Source organism: Chrysoperla carnea, chromosome 5 (genome assembly GCF_905475395.1).
Source record: "Chrysoperla carnea chromosome 5, inChrCarn1.1, whole genome shotgun sequence".
In the NCBI taxonomy this organism is placed as follows: Eukaryota; Metazoa; Arthropoda; class Insecta; order Neuroptera; family Chrysopidae; genus Chrysoperla; species Chrysoperla carnea.
The window spans coordinates 13,293,239-13,317,625 of NC_058341.1; the positions used below are offsets into that span (position 1 = coordinate 13,293,239).

General features: G+C 29.8%; 2 protein-coding genes across 3 annotated transcripts; one reads left to right on the top strand and one right to left on the bottom strand.

The window, feature by feature from the left end:
- Positions 1 to 1,486: 1,486 nt before the first annotated feature.
- Positions 1,487 to 3,275, bottom strand: LOC123300263. The gene is made up of 5 exons (XM_044882806.1): positions 3,029 to 3,275; positions 2,458 to 2,694; positions 2,169 to 2,363; positions 1,701 to 1,904; positions 1,487 to 1,630 (listed from the first exon to the last, which is right to left on the bottom strand). The coding sequence occupies exons 1-5, from the start codon at positions 3,258 to 3,260 to the stop codon at positions 1,533 to 1,535; spliced, it is 966 nt and encodes a 321-aa protein (XP_044738741.1). The 5' UTR covers positions 3,261 to 3,275; the 3' UTR covers positions 1,487 to 1,532.
- An 11,493-nt stretch (positions 3,276 to 14,768) lies between these two features.
- LOC123300229 (segmentation protein Runt-like) lies at positions 14,769 to 22,884 on the top strand. 2 transcript variants are annotated; one of them, XM_044882758.1, is made up of 3 exons: positions 14,769 to 15,273; positions 19,479 to 19,712; positions 22,183 to 22,884. In XM_044882758.1, exons 1-3 carry the CDS (start codon positions 14,805 to 14,807, stop codon positions 22,857 to 22,859), a joined length of 1,380 nt encoding a protein of 459 aa, XP_044738693.1. In that variant the 5' UTR covers positions 14,769 to 14,804; the 3' UTR covers positions 22,860 to 22,884. The 2 variants fall into 2 exon arrangements, with proteins under 2 accessions (XP_044738693.1, XP_044738694.1); XM_044882759.1 differs by having other exon boundaries at positions 14,769 to 15,258.
- The last annotated feature ends 1,503 nt before the right edge of the window (positions 22,885 to 24,387 follow it).

Sequence of the window (24,387 nt, forward strand, 5' to 3'; positions counted from 1 at the left end):
GAAGCTTTTATCACGATTGTATATTTTATATAAACTATAGGTAGTTCACTAGTGAAATGTAGTATCTATACTACCTTAATTAAATTTTGAAAACTTTCAGTTTAATAATTAAAATATTTTTTCTAAGCTTGGAAATCAATTTGGAAAATAAATAACTTTCTAGTAAGATAAATTTAATCACAAATTCGACATTTTAAAATAATCTCAAACATGTGAAAATAACATAATTATTTTACAAAACTATATTTTAAGACAATTTACTTGATAAGACATTAATGCAGGTCGAATATCTTGTGTATAATGTTATAATAAATGGATTTGATATAAGATTGTGTGTTAAATCTAGATAAATTGATTATAATTTCGTGTAGGCATGCTTCTCTTCTACATGTCTTAAATATATTATAAAACCAACACCGACTTGAGAGACCCAGAGAAAAACAGGATGTAAAGGACAGACGATGTTATTGTAAATTAAATATCAGCCATGACAATCTGACATAAATTTGTTTCGACACATAATTTCAAATAAATTTATAATCAGGTTTTAAATAAATTTTCCTTACCAAGTAAGATTTTCCTTCGTATCAAGAAAATTGTTGCCTATTCACGTCAGACATTCGTTCGTCACTCAATTATCACTGTTTTGTTGGAATCATATTAAGCCTTCAAATTGGTGTTTTTTTCAATGCGATTTCCATTTGAAAGTTAATTTAACCTTTGTATACTCGCATATGATGCTTCAGACTGACAAATTATTAAGTCTCATCTACAGTCCCGCTAAGTAGCGTGAAATCGAGCGAGGAATGAGATTATGGAGGTGATACCTGTGGTGTCCGCGTCAAAGGCTACGCGAAGCATCCACGCGAGTACAGGCAAGTATCATCACGTTCTCGTGATTACTTGCGCACAGAGCCAACCGCGACAGCTGTAGCCACTACGATGTCAGCCATAGCAATGAGATGCTTGCGAAGTAAGACGGGAGTGAGTGCTTCACTTTGTCTTACTTTGTCGAGTATACTCGGCGAGGATACTTTGCGAAAGTGTGGATATTCCTTATTTACTACAAAATTAACATCACTGCGACTTATTTTTAATATGCTCTTAAATTTTTGTTAGACACGGATTAGTGCTTTGCGTAAGTTTTTACTGAGATTAAGAGTGAATTTTATCAGTCTGCGACACTGACGGACACCGGTGGACGTAATCCGTGTGTAATAACAAGTTTAGAAGATACAAGCTTTGCGTAAACAATATACTATTGATTTGTCGATCTGAGAGGACAATACGAACATATACGAATGCAAATTTATGATTCTTGGTCAATATTTTAATCAGCGAGCCTTTTAAAAATTATCAGGTTTTTTCTTGTCCTCAAATGCTGACGTTGAGCAACGAAAGGTTTGCTTCGATTTACCTACCTACTGATAGTTTAGAAAACTAGAAAATTTTAATGAAACTTTTTTGGATTAATGAGTTTCTATGATTTATATAAAAATATATAATTTTTATTAAAACAAAGATTACAAAATTTAGATACAATTACATTCTTTTACATCGCAAGTGTAGTTTCTACAAACAAACACTTCTGGATTACAAAGATTTTTTTCGTCACAATATGATCCATAATCTAAATAACAGGAAAAATCAATCAAGTCAAGATGGTAAATTAATTTTACCCGCATAAACTGAGTACTTACTGGCATAAGGAATGCAATATGGACAGCATATATTAATACCATCCGCTGGGACCCAAACGCCTTTACAATCGGATTCGTTTTCTGTTCCACCGCAAGGGAATTTTGAACAATCGAATTTCGATTCAACACATTTTCCAGTAGAGTACTCACAATAGGAATTTACTTCACATATAGCATCCTTATAGTCACATTCATCACCAGTTTCTACCGAAAAAGAGTTTGAAAATAAGCATAATATATAATTTAATTTTGATAAAACTTCCGCTCATAGTATTACAACTTTATACAAGAACCCACAATGGCATTAATGGTTCCTAAACCCTCCTATTGCCGCCCACACTAGCATCCATTCAAAATTTTTAGCGTTTTCAATCAAATACGACCTGACTCAAATGGTCTCAGATCGATAGCTTTCTTTTCGACATCATCATATCTCGATAAAATAAGTTACAAAAATTACACACTTACTAGCAAACGGTAGACACTCATCACAACAACGGTCCAATCCATCTGCTGGTTTTAGAAAACCTTTTGAACCACAATCGTTTATGACCTTACAATTTGGTTTCTCTTCCAAACATTTTTCCGATTCTTTGCAAATATTATCTGTACATTTCAACCCATCAACACATGGTAATTTTTCATCACAGAAGTCCCCGAATACTGAAAAAACCCAAAATAATGAAATATGAAATTCCAAGATCTTCTCAATTTGGACGAGACACTCCCTTCTAAGTCGTCTTTATTTTTTACTTACTAGAGTATTGAATACATTGATCACAGCATGTTTTTTCGCCATCATGTTGGACTAAGAAAGAGTCTTTTGGGCATGATTTGTAAGTGGGACATCTTGATGTATCACATTTCGGAGAGTACTTCATATTTTCCCAAGGGTAAACACAAACATCTTCTAGTGAATATTTTCCTTCGGGTGGGTATGGACAGAGTAAATTTCTTCCACAAAGTGTGTCCATGTCGCATTTTTCATCAATTTCTATGCAAAAAAAAGGAATTTAGTAGTGCTTATTAGATGTTACAACCATCTTGAATCCAAAATTTCGGGATTCCATGGCTAAAAATTGATAACATGCTGAAACTAGTCAAAATCAGTTCAAGAATACACAAAATAAATATTTTCGTTGAAACTTCCGCATCGATTGTTTTGGCGATTACAATCCTTCCCATACTTTGTTAAGAAATAATTTTTTACAGCAATTCTTAGGCTAATGATAAGCAAGTCGATTGTTTTTTTTTTAATTTATTGACTCCAAATTATGAATCAAATAAATTCTATGCACTTAAAAAAAAATAACTTTTTAAAAACTTACTTGCGTCTCGTTCGCATGTTTGACAACATTTTCCTTCATCTGGTCGCGACCATGAATAATGTTCACCTGGTGGACAATTTTTTACTTCCGTGCAATTTACGTTAGCACATAATTCATTCGATTTATGAAAAAACAATGGCACATTTGGCACATTGTTTGTAAAGTCAACGTCTGATTGTACTTCATTTAATAATTGTACCAAAAGTACAACAATAGCAAATAATTTTAACATTTTTGTGTTTAACAATTATCTTGTAAATTAACTTAAAACTTTGTTTGTGTTAACTTCTTACAGATTAATAAGGAAGTTCTTATTGTGTACATATTTATAGTAATTTGTTATTTTTTTGTATTTATACTGTGTGCAGTTTAATTGGTTAAAATGTAATTCAACGAGATGTAAGGGGATTTTCTCGATAAATAGATATAACAAAAAAGATTCTCAATTAATCTTGGGAATTATAGTTCACCTTTGCAATCGCTCATCATCTTAGTTCGTTCACTTGCGCTGAACAAGTTTGCCCTTTTGAAAATTAGAGATAAACTTGAGTACCACAAAATTTTATCGTGAGAAAAGAAAAAATTTTAGGTTTCAGATCACAAGTATATACTAAAAATAATAAGTTTTTTATTCAATTAAAAGAACTAAAAGCGATATTATCGATGACCTATAGTATGCACAATTCATCAGAAAGAACGTTGAATTTTCCAAAAGTTGCCAACCAACTACACATATCAGGTAGTTAACTGGACAGTTTATATATATATATATGTTTATTAAATTGATTGTAATTTTTAACCAAGGTTAAATCTATACTCTAAAATTACAGAATAATTAGGTATTTCCAAGAATTTATATTTACACGTTTCGCGTAAAATGTGATCATCAGTATAACATATAAGTACAACAAAATTTCCTCTAAGATAAAATATTCACATTATATTCAAAAAATTTATGCTCAATTACTTGGACAAGAATATCTGGCAGACACCCCATGACTTCTTTGTACGTTTATAACCCATTTAAAATTAATTCAGGGTTGATAAAATTGGAATAATAATTGAAAATTATTGACGCCGCTACATATGTGGGGCTAAAGGCAGCCTGTAAAATTATGGTCCTACAATAGTCCTTTATCCAAAATAACAATTTATCTTCAACGAAAATATCCCTTATTCTTATATATCATGAATGTGAAAATAATGTTGTTTGTTTGTTTTTTGAGGCTTTCACGCAAAAACTACTGAATGGATTTGATTGAAACTCTAAAATTATATAGCTCATACAACAAAGTAACACATGAGCTGTAATTTATAAAGATACTATTTAAAAAAAATTAAACAAATGAAATTTAGTCTGACATTTCAAGTCTTATGGAAGGGGGATAAGTAAGAGTAAGGTGATGAAGGCTATAACACGGTGGTCTTTACCAACTTTTTTATTACTTTTTTTTTTGTATTTTAAGTTGGTGAAAAATTTAACTGGTTTTATTTGACTCTGTTTTCAAAATCGCATACTTCCCTACTTCACCCATATACTGTTGTTGATTATCTTCAAGTTTATGGATTAATACAGATTCGTATTTACACATTTCAATTCAAAAGCCATTTATACAAAAACATAATCAAAATAACATTTATCATTGATATTTTTTTCAATTAATCATTATATTTTTGATATATTTGATCAGCAGAGAATAACTTTTCCCAGAGGCCCAAGAGACGCACGTTTAATGAATTCGTTATCAAAATTAATATAACGTTAAATGACACGTGTGCAAAATATTAACGTCGTTATCGAAAAATATTAAAAATATATGACAAAGGATTAATAAATATAATATATACAATATTTTTATATTTTTTAGTGTGTGTACGGAGGGTGGAGTGGGGAGAGGTTGAGCGTGACCGGGGTGAGTGTCACACATTTTTTTTTCCTATTTGGAACCCAACTATAAATTTATTTTAGATATTTTTATATATTATTTATTTCTATCGAACAATAACAAAATGTGTTACCCAATAAAACATAATTCATACTAAATGATATTTTAACTTAGATTTATGAAAACGTACGTCAGTTTTTAGTGTTTCTTTACTCGAAATTGTAAAAAAAAAACTAGACACTGTATATCCATAACTCCCGGAAACGAGCCGATACTTATTTTCACGTTTTCCACCCGTTTTCAAAATATCAGATTGGAAATTTTTTTTAAAAATCACGCTTTAGAAATTAGACATCTTTTTATAAAAATGTCAACTGTTTACAAAGTAAGTATATCAATATAATTTCTATGCAAACAAGGATATATCAATTAACCCCATCTCGAAAGTATTTATGCGACCAAAACATGAATATATGAAATTACTAAGTGAAATAATAAAATATTTAATATCACTCATGTTTTGAGCATAAAAGATAAAAATAAATCGACAAAATTCATTTCAATTAAACGACAAAATAATAAAAACAGAGAGAGAATGACTTGGAGAGCTAAACATCGTTCTGTGTGCTCTGTTATAATAAATACAGACTCTGATTCGACACACAAATGTGGATAACTTCAGACAATAATATAACCCAAGTATACTAACACTAGTGACTTTATACTGTTTGGGTGTAAAATATGAAGTTTTATAGGTCTTTGTACATGATGGTCTAGAAAAATGTATCCGTATTTAATCGATATGAATAGACATTGAAATTTATTGTGTAGGGAAACTTTTACTTGAAGACTAATAATTGCTCACCAGGAGTGAACGTTGTACCGTAGTATTTATTCGAAGTTTATCAAGTAAGAATTATATGAAGTCATGTTTTGCCAAAAAATACTTAGGCTTCTATAAGATATGTAGCTGGATGATGGACACCTGCAGTTATAGTGATGACTACTTGCAGCATATGTATATAAAAATTCGCTGCTCGATGATTTTCGATAATGTTGCTCCAAATTCCATATAGATGAAAAACTAAAAAAACTTCTACTTTTATAAATTATATCTCGTACGTTACGTTAAAATTAATAAAAATTTGACGCAGGATTTTATAAATATCTGAATTAAAAAGATACAAATTGACGAAAATTTTCAAAATCAAATATCGATTATTTTTTATTTTAAAATCCGATAGAAAATTTTCGATAATGGCAAAGATAAATGGAATTGAGAATAGGAGAATGTGGTGATACCTTTTGAACGAACCATTCTGTTCGATACCAACGACATAGTCTAAATGTTATGTAATAATAAAACATGTACGCCCTCTCAATTTGACACCAACAACTTAACATTCTATTTATGAATAGGTATACATAATCATAAGTGTTATATTTTACAGTAAACTGTATGTACAGGGCCGTCTTTAACTCTTTGGAGGCCTTGGGCATATAAGGATCGCGGGGCTTCTTGTTTTTGCCCGCACTCCATTTTCTCATTACTGACATACAGTAAAGTGACAGACTCACTCTTAGTAGAAAGTTTTCCTTGATAGGCGCAATATTCAGGTTTGCTTTTCTTAGGTCGGTGTAGTATAAGTAGTAAAAGGCATTTCTGTATATCAAAACCCTATTTTTCTAATGACACTATAGTGTATAGCACCAGGTTAAAAAGAAGAGATGCTTTTGTTCGCCTGTAGTTTTTCTTATGTAATATATTGACAGATTAAATTATTTTAAATCTAAAATTTAAAAATAAAACATTTGCTGACGTGAATAGGACTTGATCTGAGAACATTCCTCATTGGAAGCGGGCACCATAACCACAAGACCAGATCCATCATATACATACTATCAATATTTTAAGATAATAAACTATAGAAAAAGTATCCGTCAGTGTCGGGAATTTTTTTTTATACACGAAAAGGAACATAGTTCTAAGAATACAAAAACTACTTTTTCTGACACTCAGAAGAACAAAATGCCCATTATGCTTAAAAACAGTCTAGAGAAAGAAAAATCATTAATTTGATGTTTGCCACGCAATTATACAAATTTTCTATTTCTGAGGAAAGAAAAATCCTTGATTTGCAAATTTTTATAGAGGAAAAAGTTGTTAGTTATGGCCTTGTCTGAAATTTACAGCCATTCTGAAACGATTGTCTATTACTCTACCTGAATCTATACATACTAAAGTTGGGAAATTTGTTGCCATATCACGGTATAAACATTTTCCTCTTTATATTCTCACCTGCTATATTTACACTCTTATTTGTGTCGCTTTTTATTTGTAATTCATCACTGCTGATGCAGTTTACAGTACAAGCAATGTACGTATATACATATAAAACATTGTTGATATGATGTTTGTTGTGTTCATTCCACCTCCAAGTTCATTATTGTGTGTGTCCACAGAACCGGAAAAACTTCCTACTAACAATGATAATAACATACATCCACAAATATATACACAGAGATAGATATTTACCAGGTTGGTAAAAAACAAGCTGTCGTGGGTATGATCATTTATAGATCAGACTAATAACTTTCTAATTAAGACAATTGTTGGAAATATTTCATTTATTCTTATCTTATCTCATACTTATTGGATTTTCTCGTCATCAGCTTATTGGATTTTTAACTTGTGTACCAGGAAGCCTGTTATTTCGAGAACTATCATTCGGAACGAATTTTCCATGGTGGCATCGTTTTCGCCATGTACAAATTAGCTTAAAACTATGTTTTCATGAAAATTGGAGACTTTGTTCTTTCGAATTTTTTCGATTTTTTTAAGGGGTACCCCTTGGAAAAATGCAAAAAATCGAAAAGTGTTTTTTGTTTTCAATTCATATAAAAATCATTATTTAAGGTTATTTTGACCCAAAAATTATGAAAATCGTATTTATTTGAACGTATCTTGCATCTGTTTCAAGACATGGCTTCATCAGCTCTTTGGATTTTAAATTTGCGTAGCAGAAAGGCTGATATTTCGAGAACAATAATCCAGAACGTATTTTCTATGGTGGCATCGTTTTCGCCATGTTTAAATAAGCTTAAAGCTATGTTTTCATGAAAATTGGAGACAAATTTGTTTTTTCGAATTTTTTCGATTTTTTTAAGGGAAGTACCCCTTGGAAAAAATGCAAAAAAATCGAAAAGTGATTTTTGTTTTCAATTCATATGAAAATCATTATTTAAGGTAATTTTGACCCAAAAAATATGAAAATCGTATTTATTTAAACGTATCTTGCATCTGTTTCAAGAAATGGCGTCATCAATTTTTTGGATTTTAAATTTGCGTACCAGAAAGGCTGATATTTCGAGAATAATAATCCAGAACGTATTTTCTATGGTGGCATCGTTTTCGCCATGTTCAAATTAGCTTAAAACTATGTTTTCATGAAAATTGAAGACTTTTTTGTTTTTTCGAATTTTTTCGATTTTCTTAAGGGGTACCCCTTGGCAAAAGTGCAAAAAATCGAAAAGTGTATTTTGTTTTCAATTCTTATGAAAATCATTATTTAAGGTAATTTTGACCCAAAACATATGAAAATCGATTTTATTTGAACGTATCTTGCATCTGTTTCAAGATATGGCTTCATCAGCTCTTTGGATTTTAAATTTGCGTACCAGAAAGGCTGATATTTGGAGAACAATAATCCAGAACGTATTTTCTATGGTGGCATCGTTTTCGCCATGTTCAAATTAGCTTAAAACTATGTTTTCATGAAAATTGAAGACTTTTTTGTTTTTTCGAATTTTTTCGATTTTCTTAAGGGGTACCCCTTGGCAAAAATGCAAAAAAATCGAAAAGTGATTTTTGTTTTCAATTCATATGAAAATCATTATTTAAGGTAATTTTGACCCAAAAAATATGAAAATCGTATTTATTTAAACGTATCTTGCATCTGTTTCAAGAAATGGCGTCATCAATTTTTTGGATTTTAAATTTGCGTACCAGAAAGGCTGATATTTCGAGAATAATAATCCAGAACGTATTTTCTATGGTGGCATCGTTTTCGCCATGTTCAAATTAGCTTAAAACTATGTTTTCATGAAAATTGAAGACTTTTTTGTTTTTTCGAATTTTTTCGATTTTCTTAAGGGGTACCCCTTGGCAAAAGTGCAAAAAATCGAAAAGTGTTTTTTGTTTTCAATTCTTATGAAAATCATTATTTAAGGTAATTTTGACCCAAAAAATATGAAAATCGTATTTATTTGAACGTATCTTGCATCTGTTTCAAGATATGGCTTCATCAGCTCTTTGGATTTTAAATTTGCGTACCAGAAAGGCTGATATTTCGAGAACAATAATCCAGAACGTATTTTCCATGGTGGCATCGTTTTCGCCATGTTAAAATTAGCTTAAAACTATGTTTTCATGAAAATTGGAGACAAATTTGTTTTTTCGAATTTTTTCGATTTCCTTGGCAAGAATGCAAAAAATCGAAAAGTGTTTTTTGTTTCCAATTCTTATGAAAATCATTATCTAAGGTTATTTTGACCCAAAAAATATGAAAATCGTATTTATTTGAATGTATCTTGCATCTGTTTCAAGATATGGCGTCATCAGCTCCTTGGATTTTAAATTTTCGTACCAGAAAGGCTGATATTTCGAGAATAATAATCCAGAACGTATTTTCCATGGTGGCATCGTTTTCGCCATGTTCAAATTAGCTTAAAACTATGTTTTCATAAAAATTGGAGACAAATTTGTTTTTTCGAATTTTTTCGATTTTTTAAAGGGGTACCCCTTGGCAAAAATGCAAAAAAATCGAAAAGTGATTTTTGTTTTCAATTCATATGAAAATCATTATTTATGGAAATTTTGACCCAAAAAATATGAAAATCGTATTTATTTGCAGGTATCTTGCATCTGTTTCAAGATATGGCGTCATCAGCTCTTTGGATTTTAAATTTGCGTACCAGAAAGGCTGATATTTCGAGAACAATAATCCAGAACGTATTTTCTATGGTGGCATCGTTTTCGCCATGTTCAAATTAGCTTAAAACTATGTTTTCATGAAAATTGAAGACAAATTTGTTTTTTCGAATTTTTTCGATTTTCTTAAGGGGTACCCCTTGGCAAAAATTCAAAAAATCGAAAAGTGTTTTTTGAAAATTCTTATGAAAATCATTATTTAAGGTTATTTTGACCCAAAAATTATGAAAATCGTATTTATTTGAACATATCTTGCATCTGTTTTAGGATATGGCGTCATCAGCTTATTGCATTTTGACTTTGTGTCTTAGGAGGTCTGACATTTCGAGAACCATCATCCAGAGCGTCCAGGGTGGAATCGTTTTCGAAATGATCAAATTAGTTTAAAATAGGCGAAAGGAGTCAGTTTGGAAAACGTAGACTCGAGAAAAACTCTTCGTATAGAAACCGGTTCAGAAACTTCAAAAACCTAAAAATATAAAAAGGAAAACGTTTTCACTTCTTTATTTCGATTTTCAGGGTTAGCACAATCGTATTTCGCTAGAAAATCAAAAAGCTATGACGACGCTGATAGAGGTAACAATAAAAACCTACACCATATTATATCCATGACGAAAGATCTTTTTTTTTCTACGTGTATAGATAGTAATATTCTAATGTAGGTATTATGATTACTCTGTGATATGGAAATCATTCAAGCATTAAGTTTTTTGTATTGTTTGGGAAAGGTTGGAAATATGTAATGTATGTTATGAAATACACTTTGGGAAATGCGAAAAAACATCGTTTTTTTGTTGTTGTTGTTGAAAACGTACGATGTGCGCCAAATAATTTATTAAAGATTTGTCATTATCTTTGATCTTTGAATCAAAATGAATATGGTGATTGAAAAATAGTGAAGATAAAAGAAATAATGGATTAAAGCAGCTTAAAGGTATGTAGGGCACCTTTGCAGGCATTTGAGTATGCAAAATGCAGGAAATAGAGTATGATAAATAAAATCTGTTAACTATTTCGTCAAGCAAAGGTCTTTCAAACTAGGTTGCGTTTAGCCGTTTTGGCCCTGGGCACATAAGATAATTTTTGTCATAAGGGGCCTTTAATCAATACTCCCTTCAAGTCCATAGTATATTTAAAAAAATTGTATTGTAATTTTTTAAATTCTTATCAAGAAAAGTGTAGAATTTAATGCGCTTTTGCAGCTCAAACCGTACATTTCCGAACCTTACCATACAGTTCTCCAAAATAATCTAAGACAATCGACCTAATCCAGTAATATTTAAAGAATTTTTAGATAAAACTAACCTTTCGGATATCATTTTAGGAAATTCTCAAGATTTTTTTTACATAGCAGTAAGACCAAAAAAACAATTTTGGTTTTATTATCCCTTTAGTTAACACGAAATACAACGCCCATTTAATTCTCAGATTTTGGTCTCCATTTCGCTATAATACAAGAAGCTTAATGTTTGTTTATACAAAATATCAGGTAATAAACAAAAATGGCTTATAATAATTAAATAATCCAGTCTTAGCTTTATCGTTTATTACACTTCTACCGCTTTGGATTTTACAAAATAACATACCTCCCATTTTATTTTGGATTTACATTAAAATAAAAAGAGTTAAGGCCATAAAAAATAAATTTTATAAAAGTAATAAAATTGTTCGTACACGCCTCAAATTATATAAAATATCAAAAATAATTCAAAGAAGACTTTTGTACATAATCATACCATATTTGTTTAATAGGGAAATTGACGATTTCTCCATTAAGAAAAAGCCAAAATTCGGAATTTTGTTTCCAAATTGCCAATTTCTATTATTAGTATAGATAAATTCTTTTCGTGCAATTGGTACTAGCGACTAGCGATTCATAGCTACTAGCGATGATTGTTTTTATCTGTATTTTATAATCAATTTTTCACTATGCATGACTTAGTTATCCCTGTATTGAAAAAGGGCTTCTTCTTATAATGGACACACACTTTCGTTTTTGCACGCTTTTATTAACTTCATACGTATTTTAGTATATATCGGAAACTTTGAACATGATTTTGAACAGCTTCAAAACGTCGGATTAACTCAAAATTTGGAATACTTAAGGACCGATGATAATACAATAATTTAATAAGTTTATTTGATTATCCTGATAAAGATTTTCATGGTTAACGATTTCCATATCTTAAAATATATACATTTACTTGCGCTCCCACCATATTTATACTGAATTTTTGATAAATAAATGTCTAAAAAACTAAAAAAACACAAAATAAATAATAGTTTAAAAAAAAAACTAAAAAAACACGCTTTTGTAACTAGTTGAACTTAAAGGTAGAAAATAATTTATTTAAATTCAAAAAAATTATCGAGAATAGAGACTTTGAGAATGTCAAAATAAATTGAGTATATGTTATTACAAATATTCTAGAAATGCATTTAAAGTCTCATATTTAAATTCTTTACTATATTAAGTGGTCATGCTCGACATACTAATAATTAAAATAAAAACTAAAGCATGTTATGCATTATAAAAATATGTCATTTTTCAATAACAATTAAAGCATTTTAATCCACCTAAAAGGGAAAATCTGGTCGTAGCATTGAAAGGAACCACAAAATCAGTCATTTTAAAGTCAACGCACTCATAAGAGGCAAAGGTACAATTCATACTAGAAAGATGTTTCTTATAAATTTATAAATTTTTAACCGAAATTCTATATTAAATTCTGCCAATAAAAATTTTTGCTTTTGATAGAAAAATCTTTCAAAGATTTTTGAAGCCTACAAGTTTGAAAACAAGAATTTAAGACAAAATCAATTTTCCTAAAAACCGTTGACAAACATACCTATCTAGAAAAAAAATATATTTATTAGAAATCAATTATCTTCTTATTCGAATATCATGCTGGATATTCAGCTATTTTAGACTAAAAATTTTCTCTACAAGATAAGTCTGCGATTATGATACTGTTGGTAGAGGTAAGGATTGTTCTAAACTTCCTAGACAACCTTTTGTGTGGTTTGATTCATGAAATCTGTATTTTCTCTAATGGATATTTTTTTTCATCGAATTTATTGCCTGATAAATTTGAAGAAATAGTGTTATGAAAAAGGGGAACGTATTAAAATTGCAATGATAAGCATTTACGACATAATTGGTAAGGCTTTTTATTTGAGTACGGAACACTAAAAAAAATTGATTTTAAAAAAAATAAAAAATGATCTCATCTGATTGAAGCAAATATCACGACTAAAGATATCAAAGCAATATTATCTTCTATATCCATGTTTGTGTATAAACATTATACAACATACAACACATATACATCGAAAATAAACTCGAAGCTGTTCGAAAGGTGTACAACTAACACAAGTAACTTGTAATAATAACCCAACTTTACAAGGGAGACGACGGTGGTGGCGACGAGCTGTGAGACAAGGCGTAGACTTGCAATGTGGTCACACGACCATCGACACCGACTTGTGGTAAGTGAGGGTGGGGCCTAACCACACCACGCCACAGCACAGGCCACAAACCACGTCTCGGATTGGCTACACACACCATCTCACTTTTTCCACTCAGAAAAATTCAACACTGTATTTACATTCTATCTTTCTATAACATTTTATATTTTCCATCATTCGATCTCATTCTACAACACATCCACATCGTTTTTAAATCGTGTTTTACTAACACTTTTATTTAATATCTCTTCATACACATAAAAATCATATACAGAGAGATATTTTCTATCTCACAATATCTGTTATATATTTATAAAATATCGCCGTTAGGTTTTACACGTAAGATAATAATTATTTTCGTCTACATAATACATATAGTTATCCTTTTTTATTAAGTACACATCGAAAGTTCGTAGTTTAAGCTAAGTAAAAAAAAAATCTCTTTAAGAAAATTGATTGAGAAAATTCGAAGATTTCCTCATTGTAAAAAAACATTATATTAATCATATATCCTCATCTTTACGAAAAAAATCGGTACAACTATCTTCTTTTAATACACTTAATATACGATTTTTAATAATATTATCGCTATCCTTGTTTGCTTAATAAAAGTTCATGAGCGATTTTAAAAGTAATATGTGATAGAAAATGTTTTCCATATACCAAATTATATCTACCTCTCACTTTTCTATATACCATCGATATATATTCCAGTATGATCCTTTTTTACAAAGCTGTGATTTTGTGTACTGTTATAAAACTAACAATAAAAACTACCCTTCCTTGTCATACTTATATTAGGGTGGTTTAGTTTTATATATTACTAAATGGTGGAAGGAGAGGGAGGTATCAACAGGGTGTGTGTATGTGTGTGTGTGTGTGTGTGTTGCTTTTTCCACCATATATTTACTGAAGTAGTAATATTTAGGGGTAGGGGTTTAAATATTGACCAGAATGTAAAAAGTTTTACATATGTGAAATCATCACAGTTTTAGGAAAGCAGTTCTGTTTTGAACATTGTAACGTAAACACAAAGTAAAATAAAATTTTTTTCTCTCTCCGAATTGTGTACAGTCTCCCTGACATTGTGGAATGCTCCCGTAAATATCAGCGTTAGTGTGTGACATATAAAAAGAAACTTTTTTTTTCTCGAGTATAGTATTCTTGAGATTTCATTCTTTAATAATACTTCGGATAAATTCGGGTTTATTCGATTTTAAACTTCCATGCGACTAACAACATGTTTTTCTTTAAATTTAATAACCTCAGTTACTTCGTATAAAGATATCATCGCGACAAACTTATAACAGTGAACTTTTTTTGTATCGTTTGAGTGAAAACAGTGATTTTTTTAAATATAAAATTGTGTGAAACTTTTTTGGTTTACATTTTTTTTTCGGACAAGTTTCTGTGATTTATAAATTTTGGACTAATGCATTTACCAGCTGCATCACCAGATCGTTTAATCAACAGTATGACTGATATGTATGCAAGTCTTCATGAAACTTTACAGGAGTATCATGGGGAATTGGTACAAACTGGAAGTCCGGCTGTGCTATGTTCCGCGTTACCCACACATTGGCGTTCGAATAAAAGTTTACCAATTGCATTTAAAGTGATTGCATTGGATGATGTACAAGATGGTACATTAGTTACGGTACAAGCTGGTAATGATGAAAATTATTGTGCTGAAATCAGGAATTGTACGGCCGTTATGAAAAATCAAGTTGCAAAGTTTAATGATTTACGATTTGTTGGACGTAGTGGACGTGGTAAATCATTTTCGATTACGATTATGATTAGTTCGTTGCCATTTCAAGTTGCTACGTATAATAAAGCGATTAAAGTGACGGTGGATGGACCACGAGAGCCAAGAACTAAATCAAGTGAGTGTTTTCTTAGTGAGTAAAATTTATTTATCAATTTTATCCCTAAATTTATTTCCTATATAACATATTACGCCTACAATTTGAGCCCTCGAGATTTCCCCTACCAACTTATCAAAGGCGGATACGAAATATCCGCATATTCCGAAAGTGCTCCTCTAAAGTTCTGCAAAATAAATACATATATGTTTGATTCAAGGCAGTCATTAATATGGGCTTAGTCAGGAAAAATTGTATACGGATTAAAAGATTATTCCCCGGTATTTTTAATCCAGATAATTATTATTAGAATCCACCACAAATTCCGACCAAAGCCTGTTAATCCAATAAGTTGGCCTGATCTTACTATGAATAAGATTGTAACCTTTGGCTAAGATTGATTCATTGAAAAATTAATCAGTAATCGCATTATCTTCTTTATTGCCTATATCTCTCTAACCACAGTCTTCATAACTGATTACTAAAATCGATTTTCTCAATCTACCATTTAAGTTCGCATTTCTTGGCAGGAATGCGAAAATCGTAATCAAAAAGGATTTACTTTCCTCATGCGATTGCACGAGAGAAAAAACTTCTTTATTGGCTAACTTGTCGAATTAATTATGGGCTATTTCAAGTAAATTGAACATTTGGAAATATTATATTGAAGATATTTAATTCATAATAATATGATAGCAAATAAATTTAACCCTTTTCGCATATCATATACAACATCGGTTTGTATGTACATAGATATATCGTTGCTATAATGTCCTGACCCCTCGTACTAACGGTCAGTGGTTCGACATTTACATGAAAATACTACCTACTATTAAAAAAAAAACATACATCAGATAAAAATAGATATAATACCACTTAAAATGTCAATAAAACTGATTTGTTGCAATTGTTTTAAAAAGATCATAAAAATTTCATGAATATTTTTTTTTTATGTTTCATGTTTGAAAAATAGAGCGCATAAATTGATGTTGATAATTTTTGGCGAATTTTTTTTGTTTACTATTATGTGCTAATCTAATTAGATTGCATTCAAATAATTTGTTCGGTTGTAATTTTGGATATCAAATTTTTTTAATTTAAAAGCTTCAGTGATTTGTATGAAACATAATTTAGATGTTTCGACTAATTTTTACAAATTTATATTACAGTAAAACTTCGTTTATTTAATCAACCCAGATTAATATCATAGGCCCATAGATCGGGTGTACTTAGTATTCGACAATCAGTTTAAAAAAGAACCAAAATTAAAAATCCTCGTTTCTATGAAAATTTTCACTTCGTTTTAAGCTTAAAGTTGATGAATAATCATTTTGAAGATGATGTTCATATGAAAATACTATTTAAAAAAAGGTAATTCGTAGTGTCGGAGCTGCGTTAGCTAAGAGAATTCCTTTAGAGATTATTATTGCATTTTTAGTACTCAGGAACTTTTATCTTTATTAACTATCTTGTTACCCGATACCGTTCGCAATATTAAGCATAAAAATCGTTTTGCTCACAACGTAAAGACTATTAATATCGGCTTAAAAACGAATTAAAATCAATAATTAAATTCAATTTAAAAAACAGAAAATATTGTGTTTAATAAACGATTATAAATACAAATTTGTTTTTCATGTAAAGATAATAACTAGAAAAGCGTATGTATGTAAATCTGTTTTCAAACATTAAAAGCATAACCTTTTTTTTTTTTAGTGAAAAACACACAATTTTCAATTGAAATATAATTTTCTATTTAAAAAAAAACACATTCGTTTCGAATTTATTAAGTAGGGTAATGTTTAAACGTTATTTAGAGTCATTGAAAGAGACCACTGTGTAGTACAAATTACACTTGGGGGGTGGGATAGGGGTGGTAGTGTTAAAAAAAATATGAATCTCTACGTATATACGATGTATAAGTATATTGTTTAAATAATGTGATTGTTTAATTTTAGACGGTTCGAAAAAAAACCAGGTCAAGTGGGTGCCACTCCATACGGGCGATAGTGAATCCCTTCAACTTCTTTTAAATTAAAATCTACGGAAATTATAAATCAAGACGACCTTTTCTTGTACGACATTCCGCTATTAATTGTGGTATTTTTAGTTACACCAATCCTCAGTCTTACTTGTTCGTTGTTATTGAGCCTTTTTATTTCTGTGTACAAGCCAATGGAAAAAATATTCGATAGAGCTAGCCGCCAATCGATTTGAACTAGTTTATACGCGTGATCATACATTTCCCACATAAAATTTGATGATATATTTACTCAAAATATAAAAATGTATAAAGTGTGTGATAAGGTGCTTAATTTTTTACTACTAAACCATTAATATTTTTAAAGTACAGGGTGCTGTCTCTTGTATATATATTATACACAGTATGTACATTGTTAAAACCAGCAAATGGTCGTAAAATGTAACCACAGTAACGTTACAACTATGAAATTCTCTTTTTGGAAAACATATTTAGAGAGTGAAGATTTACATTCATATTTATTATTCTTCACCAGAGCCAGTCAGATAAAAAGAGAGAATTGGTGTGAATTGTTTTGGCTTCCACTCACATATACATATCCAATCCAACTCGTTAAATGTTCTGGTGTTTGTTTGAATATAATACTATTTTAATAGCCACCCGACAAAGTTATAGTTTTCTTTTATATATACAGCAGCCAAATGTGGCCATAAAAATCACTATAAACAAGCGCGCGGTACTATCAAAATGCCGACATATGTAAATATGTCTGCCTTCTGTAAAACTGTATACTCTGGATGTAAACATATAAAATTTTCTCTTCTCATTGTATAAATAAATATACTTTCGAAGTAAACAAAAAACAGTATTTAGTACTATCATTAAAAATGTTGTACAGAGGATATGTACTGCATAATTTTTTTTATTATTCACTCTGGAATTCTAGCTTTATGTTTTTTAATTGACCTCATGCATTTTTATTTTATGTTCAATATTCTTGGCAAATTCGTGGTGAATTTATAAATTAACGTCATTAAAACTGGGTTAAATAATCAATTTTGTAGTTTCAAGATGGTTTTGTTTAGAAAATTATAAATTTCATATCAAATGGGACAAAATCAATAGTTTTTTTCTGACATGTTAGGCAAATTTTAAAAACTGCAGGTTTTAGAAACAACAGAATATTTTAGCGTTTAAAACAAAGTTATTTTAACAAGAGATTTTTTTGGAAATCGATCATTTTGATGGGTGTGATTTGGTTACAGGCTATTTAAAAGTACTAACTGCAAGGAAATATGTTCTGAAAATGGTAGCAAGGAAATATTTCTTTGGTAGTCAAACACTTATTTTCTTGAGATCGAATTTTCTTGAAGAGAAGTATTGAGATCGTTGACTCAAGAAGTACAAACTTGTTAGAAGAAAATCAATAGCCAACTAAACGTCAATACAGTTTCTCTTATACAACAGTTTTTCTGAGAAAATTGACGCTTTTTAATCGATTGAATGATCCAAAAATCCTTTTCTCGGGTAACAGTCATACAGCATAATTTGAAAAACTTTTTCACTGAGCTACCAAATCATCTACAAGGGCATGCAATAGAAAACTAAAAATAATTTTTAATTATCAACAAAATTAGATCAACCTTGGTTTAAAAATAAACTTTGTCGGTTCAGCGCAGCGGTATAATTTCATACGAAACCTCAAGAAAGAACACAATAATTATCAATAAACAGTCGATTAAAAATACATGTTTTTATTATGAATATATTTAGCCTTCAATAATTTAATGATCGATATAAAAAGATTTAACTACTTGTCTTTTAATCATCCAACAGAGGTTTTGATTAATGCAATGGCGATAATAAAATTAATTTTATTTCGAAATTCTTTATTGGTAAAAAAAAGATACAGTAACTGTATCAAATTTTTAGAAGAAAAAATGTGCAATTTTATTGAAGTTTTTTAATCAAAGATAAATATCCGTTTCATTTCTTTTGTCGGAATGCAGTGTTTAGTTAATTAAATAATTAAAATCAGATTAAATACTTTTTATACTTGAGGAATAATTGCCGTCTTGGCAACATGTGTGATGCAATTAATTCTTTAATTGCCTCTCTGATTCCCGTTGTATCTTCTCAATCTCAAAAAAAATGTGTGCCTTGATTAAAATTCAACCACTTTAATCCCAATCAAAAACTATTTTTGTATTTATTTTATTTTCTTGTTACTAAATTACATGTAATTATCTTTTTGTTACAGATTACCATTATGGTTATGGAATGGGTTTACATGGTGGTCTAAATCCGTTTTTATTAAATCCAGGATGGTTAGATGCTGCATATATGAGTTATGCATGGCCAGATTATTTTCGGACACAACGTACTCCAACAACAACAGCAAATGGTAGCAGTGGTGTGATTTCACCAACATCTCTTTCCAACCAACCAACAAGTGTTACACAACCAACAACTGTACATACAACATTAGTAAAAGGTAAACTATAAAACTGTTACAAAATAATTACGACATTTTCATCATAAGTCATGCTACAATACGCTAAATATATTATTTTTACAAAGCGACTCATGTATTCAGAAATCTGTAAATAGTTTTAAACTGACTTTTCTGCCCGAAACAATTTTTGTACTTTGTATAAAATACTTTCGTGTCAATTTTTTTCTAATTTAATTTGTTATTTTCCATTAAACTTTTTTGATAGAATCATTTAAAATAAACAGACATATTTCATTTTGAATTAAATGATTTTTTCGATTTTTAAAAGTTTTCAAGAAATAGATAATCATGAAATAGTTCAAACATAAAAAGTGCTCCTGTTTTATAAAAAAGGAATTATTAAATTTTGCATGGAATTTTTACCGTAAACTAAATATAATTTAGTACATACAGGATGATTAAATAATTAATTTAGCTAGTTTTTCATTACAAATTCTGGTTCACTTTTCAATATAAAAATACACTTTATGATGTAACTAGCCATGAAGCCTAAAAAGAATTTTTTTTTTGAAAACTTTTGACTAGATACAAATATTTTCATGAAGTTAAAAAAACAACTGTACCTAACTTCATAAAATATAAATAAAAATTCTTTTGTAAAAACTCTACGCTACGGCTTTATGCCCAAAGTAAATTTATTCAAAAAAAAAATTTACGATACGAAAAGAGGTTTGCTTTTATACTTTCGAAAAAAAAACCTTCACACAGGGAGTTAGAATTTTGTTTGTGTAATATTATCAACAACGATGAGTCATGTGACGTTATGAGAGATATTCAACATCCCTAGAGTATCTCAGTCCATCTCACAAAGCATAACACATCATCGTACACACATAGAAGCATAGAAACATCCCTCTAAAATCAAAAGGAATATTAAATGTCGTAGTGATACAAACTGATGGTGGGCAGTTGCCATCATAGCTAAATACCTACTACTACCATCCTGTGACGTAAAAAAGGCATCATCAACATATTAAAGGAAAAAAAAATGTGATTAGAAAAATAAAAAAAGAAATGCTATGTAATAAATTATTTATATACATCCAGAAAGTATACACGGCTTATCAACAGTAGTGACATAGAAGCTTAAATGGAACAGGATAAAAGAGGATGGCTCTATGTTTTTTTGTCGTCTTTATTGTTATATGATGCTTTGATATATCGTGCGGAACCATTGCATGTGTCAGGATTCTGTAGCCAAAGGAAAGGATGCACAACAAAATAACTTTTTACGAAATATTATTGTCTGTCTTCTACTTTTTCGGCACTGCTCTTGAACGAATTCTTTGAGCGTCGGAAAACGAATTGCAAAAGGTTGAAATAACGTTATAATTTTGTAAAGATTCATGGAAATATATCGAAAGAATGAAAGTGAATTTCCGGCGGTCTACCGAATATAGACTAAAAATCTGCTAATTGGAGCTATGTCTCTTTTTTAACACTTACCCAACCAATAATCGCACTGATTGTTGTTCTTGGGGGGCCTACCGTACTCGAACCATGCTATTTAAATAATCAGTTTTCCGAAACGAATAAAGTTGCCGACTAAATTCAGTATCATGCCAACCGACTTTCTTAATTTTTTGAAAGGAATCTCAGATTAAACTATATGATCCCGGTTATATATGAATTTTTTTGGAGAAAGCCAAGCTTATTCAAATTAAAATAAACCAATCATCTTTCCCCCAAATTTAAAAGTAAATATACAACAAGTTTCGAGTACTTAGAAAAAAAAAGAAGTTAATTACAAATTCTTTTAATTTTTTTTTTCATGTCTTTTCACTTTGTAAAGTGAAAAATACAAAATAAATGAATATTTTATTTGACAAATGTCAGGATTTTTGTTATATTTGCACAGGATATGTTATAATATTTTCCTGTGTATATCAAATACTATATGTGCACATCATTAAGAATTCTATATAATCCTTCGGAATACGTATTCACAATGTTCATTTTTGTATAAAATATGATAGAATATAATAATAATGTTCATTTATCATATTACTCTCATAATATGCTTGTTTAACACAAAAATATGGACCATGTTTTTTAATATTTTCTAACTACAACAGTCATTTGTCTTGTGTTACATTTATACATAATAAATTATCCACTTCCGTACGTACGTTCATGTGTATACATTCCTTTTTTGTGTTGTTGTTCGGGAACGGATGTATTTTGTACAAACATAGAAAAAAAGGGATTTTCTAAAGTGATTATTAATTATTCAATCATCAAATAACTGTCCATCATTTTTTTTTTTTTTAAATTGTGCATAAATTTTTTTAAAGAGAATTTGAAGAATAATACAGATAATTCCAGTAGTTTTTTCCCAATATTAGCTTTGATTTGTCTTAAATTTTCTACAATAAGTCGAATTTGTTAAGCGAAACGAGTGCTCACATTTTATACCTTGTACTAATAATTTGTTTTTCTTTTGTTTTAGGATCCCCTCCACAATTACCAGCACCACCAACAGCAGCTCCAACACCACCAGAATTTTATGTACCCAGCGGCGCAACACCTACTGGATTACCAACAACATTACCCCCATTCCACCCACCACCTGGATTCTTAGCTGGAAATCCATTATTACCACCACCCTATCATCCTGGAACAGAATTAAAATTACCACCCTATGACACATTCTCCTTACCAACACATTTAACCTCCCCCACTCTAATAAATCAAATGTCCTTACGATTATCACCCACATCGTCCAGTCGACAAAGTTCAAGTCCGACACATCTAACACAAGTTGGTACAACAAGTAGTCCAACACGAAGTACCACATCACAAAATAATGTAAATTCAACGATTGATCTATCGAATTCGGAACAATCGGATGATGAAGATATTGATGTTGTAAAATCAGCTTTCCAACCGATTAAACCAGCGAATGTTTTACTAAAAGAAATTCAACAACATCCAGCAGATTCAACAACAGCAACGCAATTAGATGATCGAGAAAAATTGGTAGTGAAAAAGTGTATATTAAAAGCTCCGTCCTCAATGAAAACAAAATTATGTGCTTCACCATCAAAATCACCCGAATCCACAAAAATTCCACGATCATCATCTCCGAAAATATCAAATGAAAAACGTGTTTGGAGACCTTACTAAAAATGAACTGTGTTTTTTGTGAAACTTTCCGTGTTTTGATGTTTTATATAAACTTTTATTAATCGAAAAAAAAAGAAAATGTGTAAATGTAGATTTTTAAAAACGAGTAATTTTTACGATTCGAAATTTTATTTATTTGTAAATAATTTTGTAAAAATTTTGTACATTCAACGAAAATTCATGTAAATATTTAAATTATGCTATTTTGATTTTCAACAAAAATTAATTGCGTTAATTAATTTTGTTAACGAAATTCGATTGGTCAAAAAAATTATATTTATATATATAGATTATTTATTTAAAAGAATCTTTTTAAGGAAAATCTTTGAATTTCATGAATTTAAATCATTATTTTCTTAGACATTTAAGACAAGATATCAAGAGTGAGACAAAACCTAGCACTACAATCTAGATTCACGTCATGACATGAGCTTTTAACACATAACCATTGTATTTTATGTCGTAAGCTAAATCTTATTGTTATTGATGCACTTCATTCAATTCAAATCACCAAGCTTCTATCAAGTGGGTAGTGTATGTCGCCATTTGAATGGGATAGAGTGAAATAATTATATGTGTAAAATATGGCTAGTGTTGAGATGGGCACGCAAAGAATCTTCACAAGATTTGATAAAAGAAATCGACAGCCAATAAAAAAAAAATTAGTTAGTCTGTTTATTGGTTGTTAATTCATTTTTAATCTACGGCAAAGAGAGTATTTTTTCCATAAAATGGCAATATTTTTGACCGATTTTGCTATTTTTGCGATGAAAGCAAAAATGATATCTTGAATTAAAATGAAAAATTAAAAAGATTTGAAGTACTGGGCGTTTTGTGATAGGAAATTATTATATAATATTTTAAATTAAATTTAAATATAGGAATCATCTCTTATCGTTTAAAATATTTTTGTATAAAATGATAAATAAATAAAAAATTATAATGTTATTTGTACATATTTGGAATATATTATATATATATTATATAAAAATATATTATGTACACACATCAGAAAAAGTTTAGTACAAAATAATAAAATATTATTAAAATAAACATTTTTTTGGTTTGATTAAAAAAAAGGTCCTTCATTTATCATTTCAGCGAAAGATAACATCTTGCTTGGCAAAAATTAATGACATTCTAACGGTGATAACATACAAATTTTTGTATTTGGATCATCGCATCGATTGGGGCATCTAACCAGAGGTTCAAGAATCGAGGGGTTCCAACTTTTATTCATCATGGAAATCAAGTTATTAAAAACAAGAAACTCTTTTTCGTGTAAGAGAAAATTTTATCATGTCAAAAGCGGGGTCTCTGGTAAATTTAAAAAAAAAAGTTCACAAGCACCAATTCTACAAATTATTTTTTCATAATTAAAAAAAAAAACCCAATTGTAGTCAAATTTTAGCGCTAATCTAAGTCAACTATAGACCAATTGTGCAAAAATCAAATTTACATTTTTTATTGTCATTTCCAACGGTGGTGTGGCAGGCTTGGTAGAGTGTTGAACTTCTATTCCATAGGT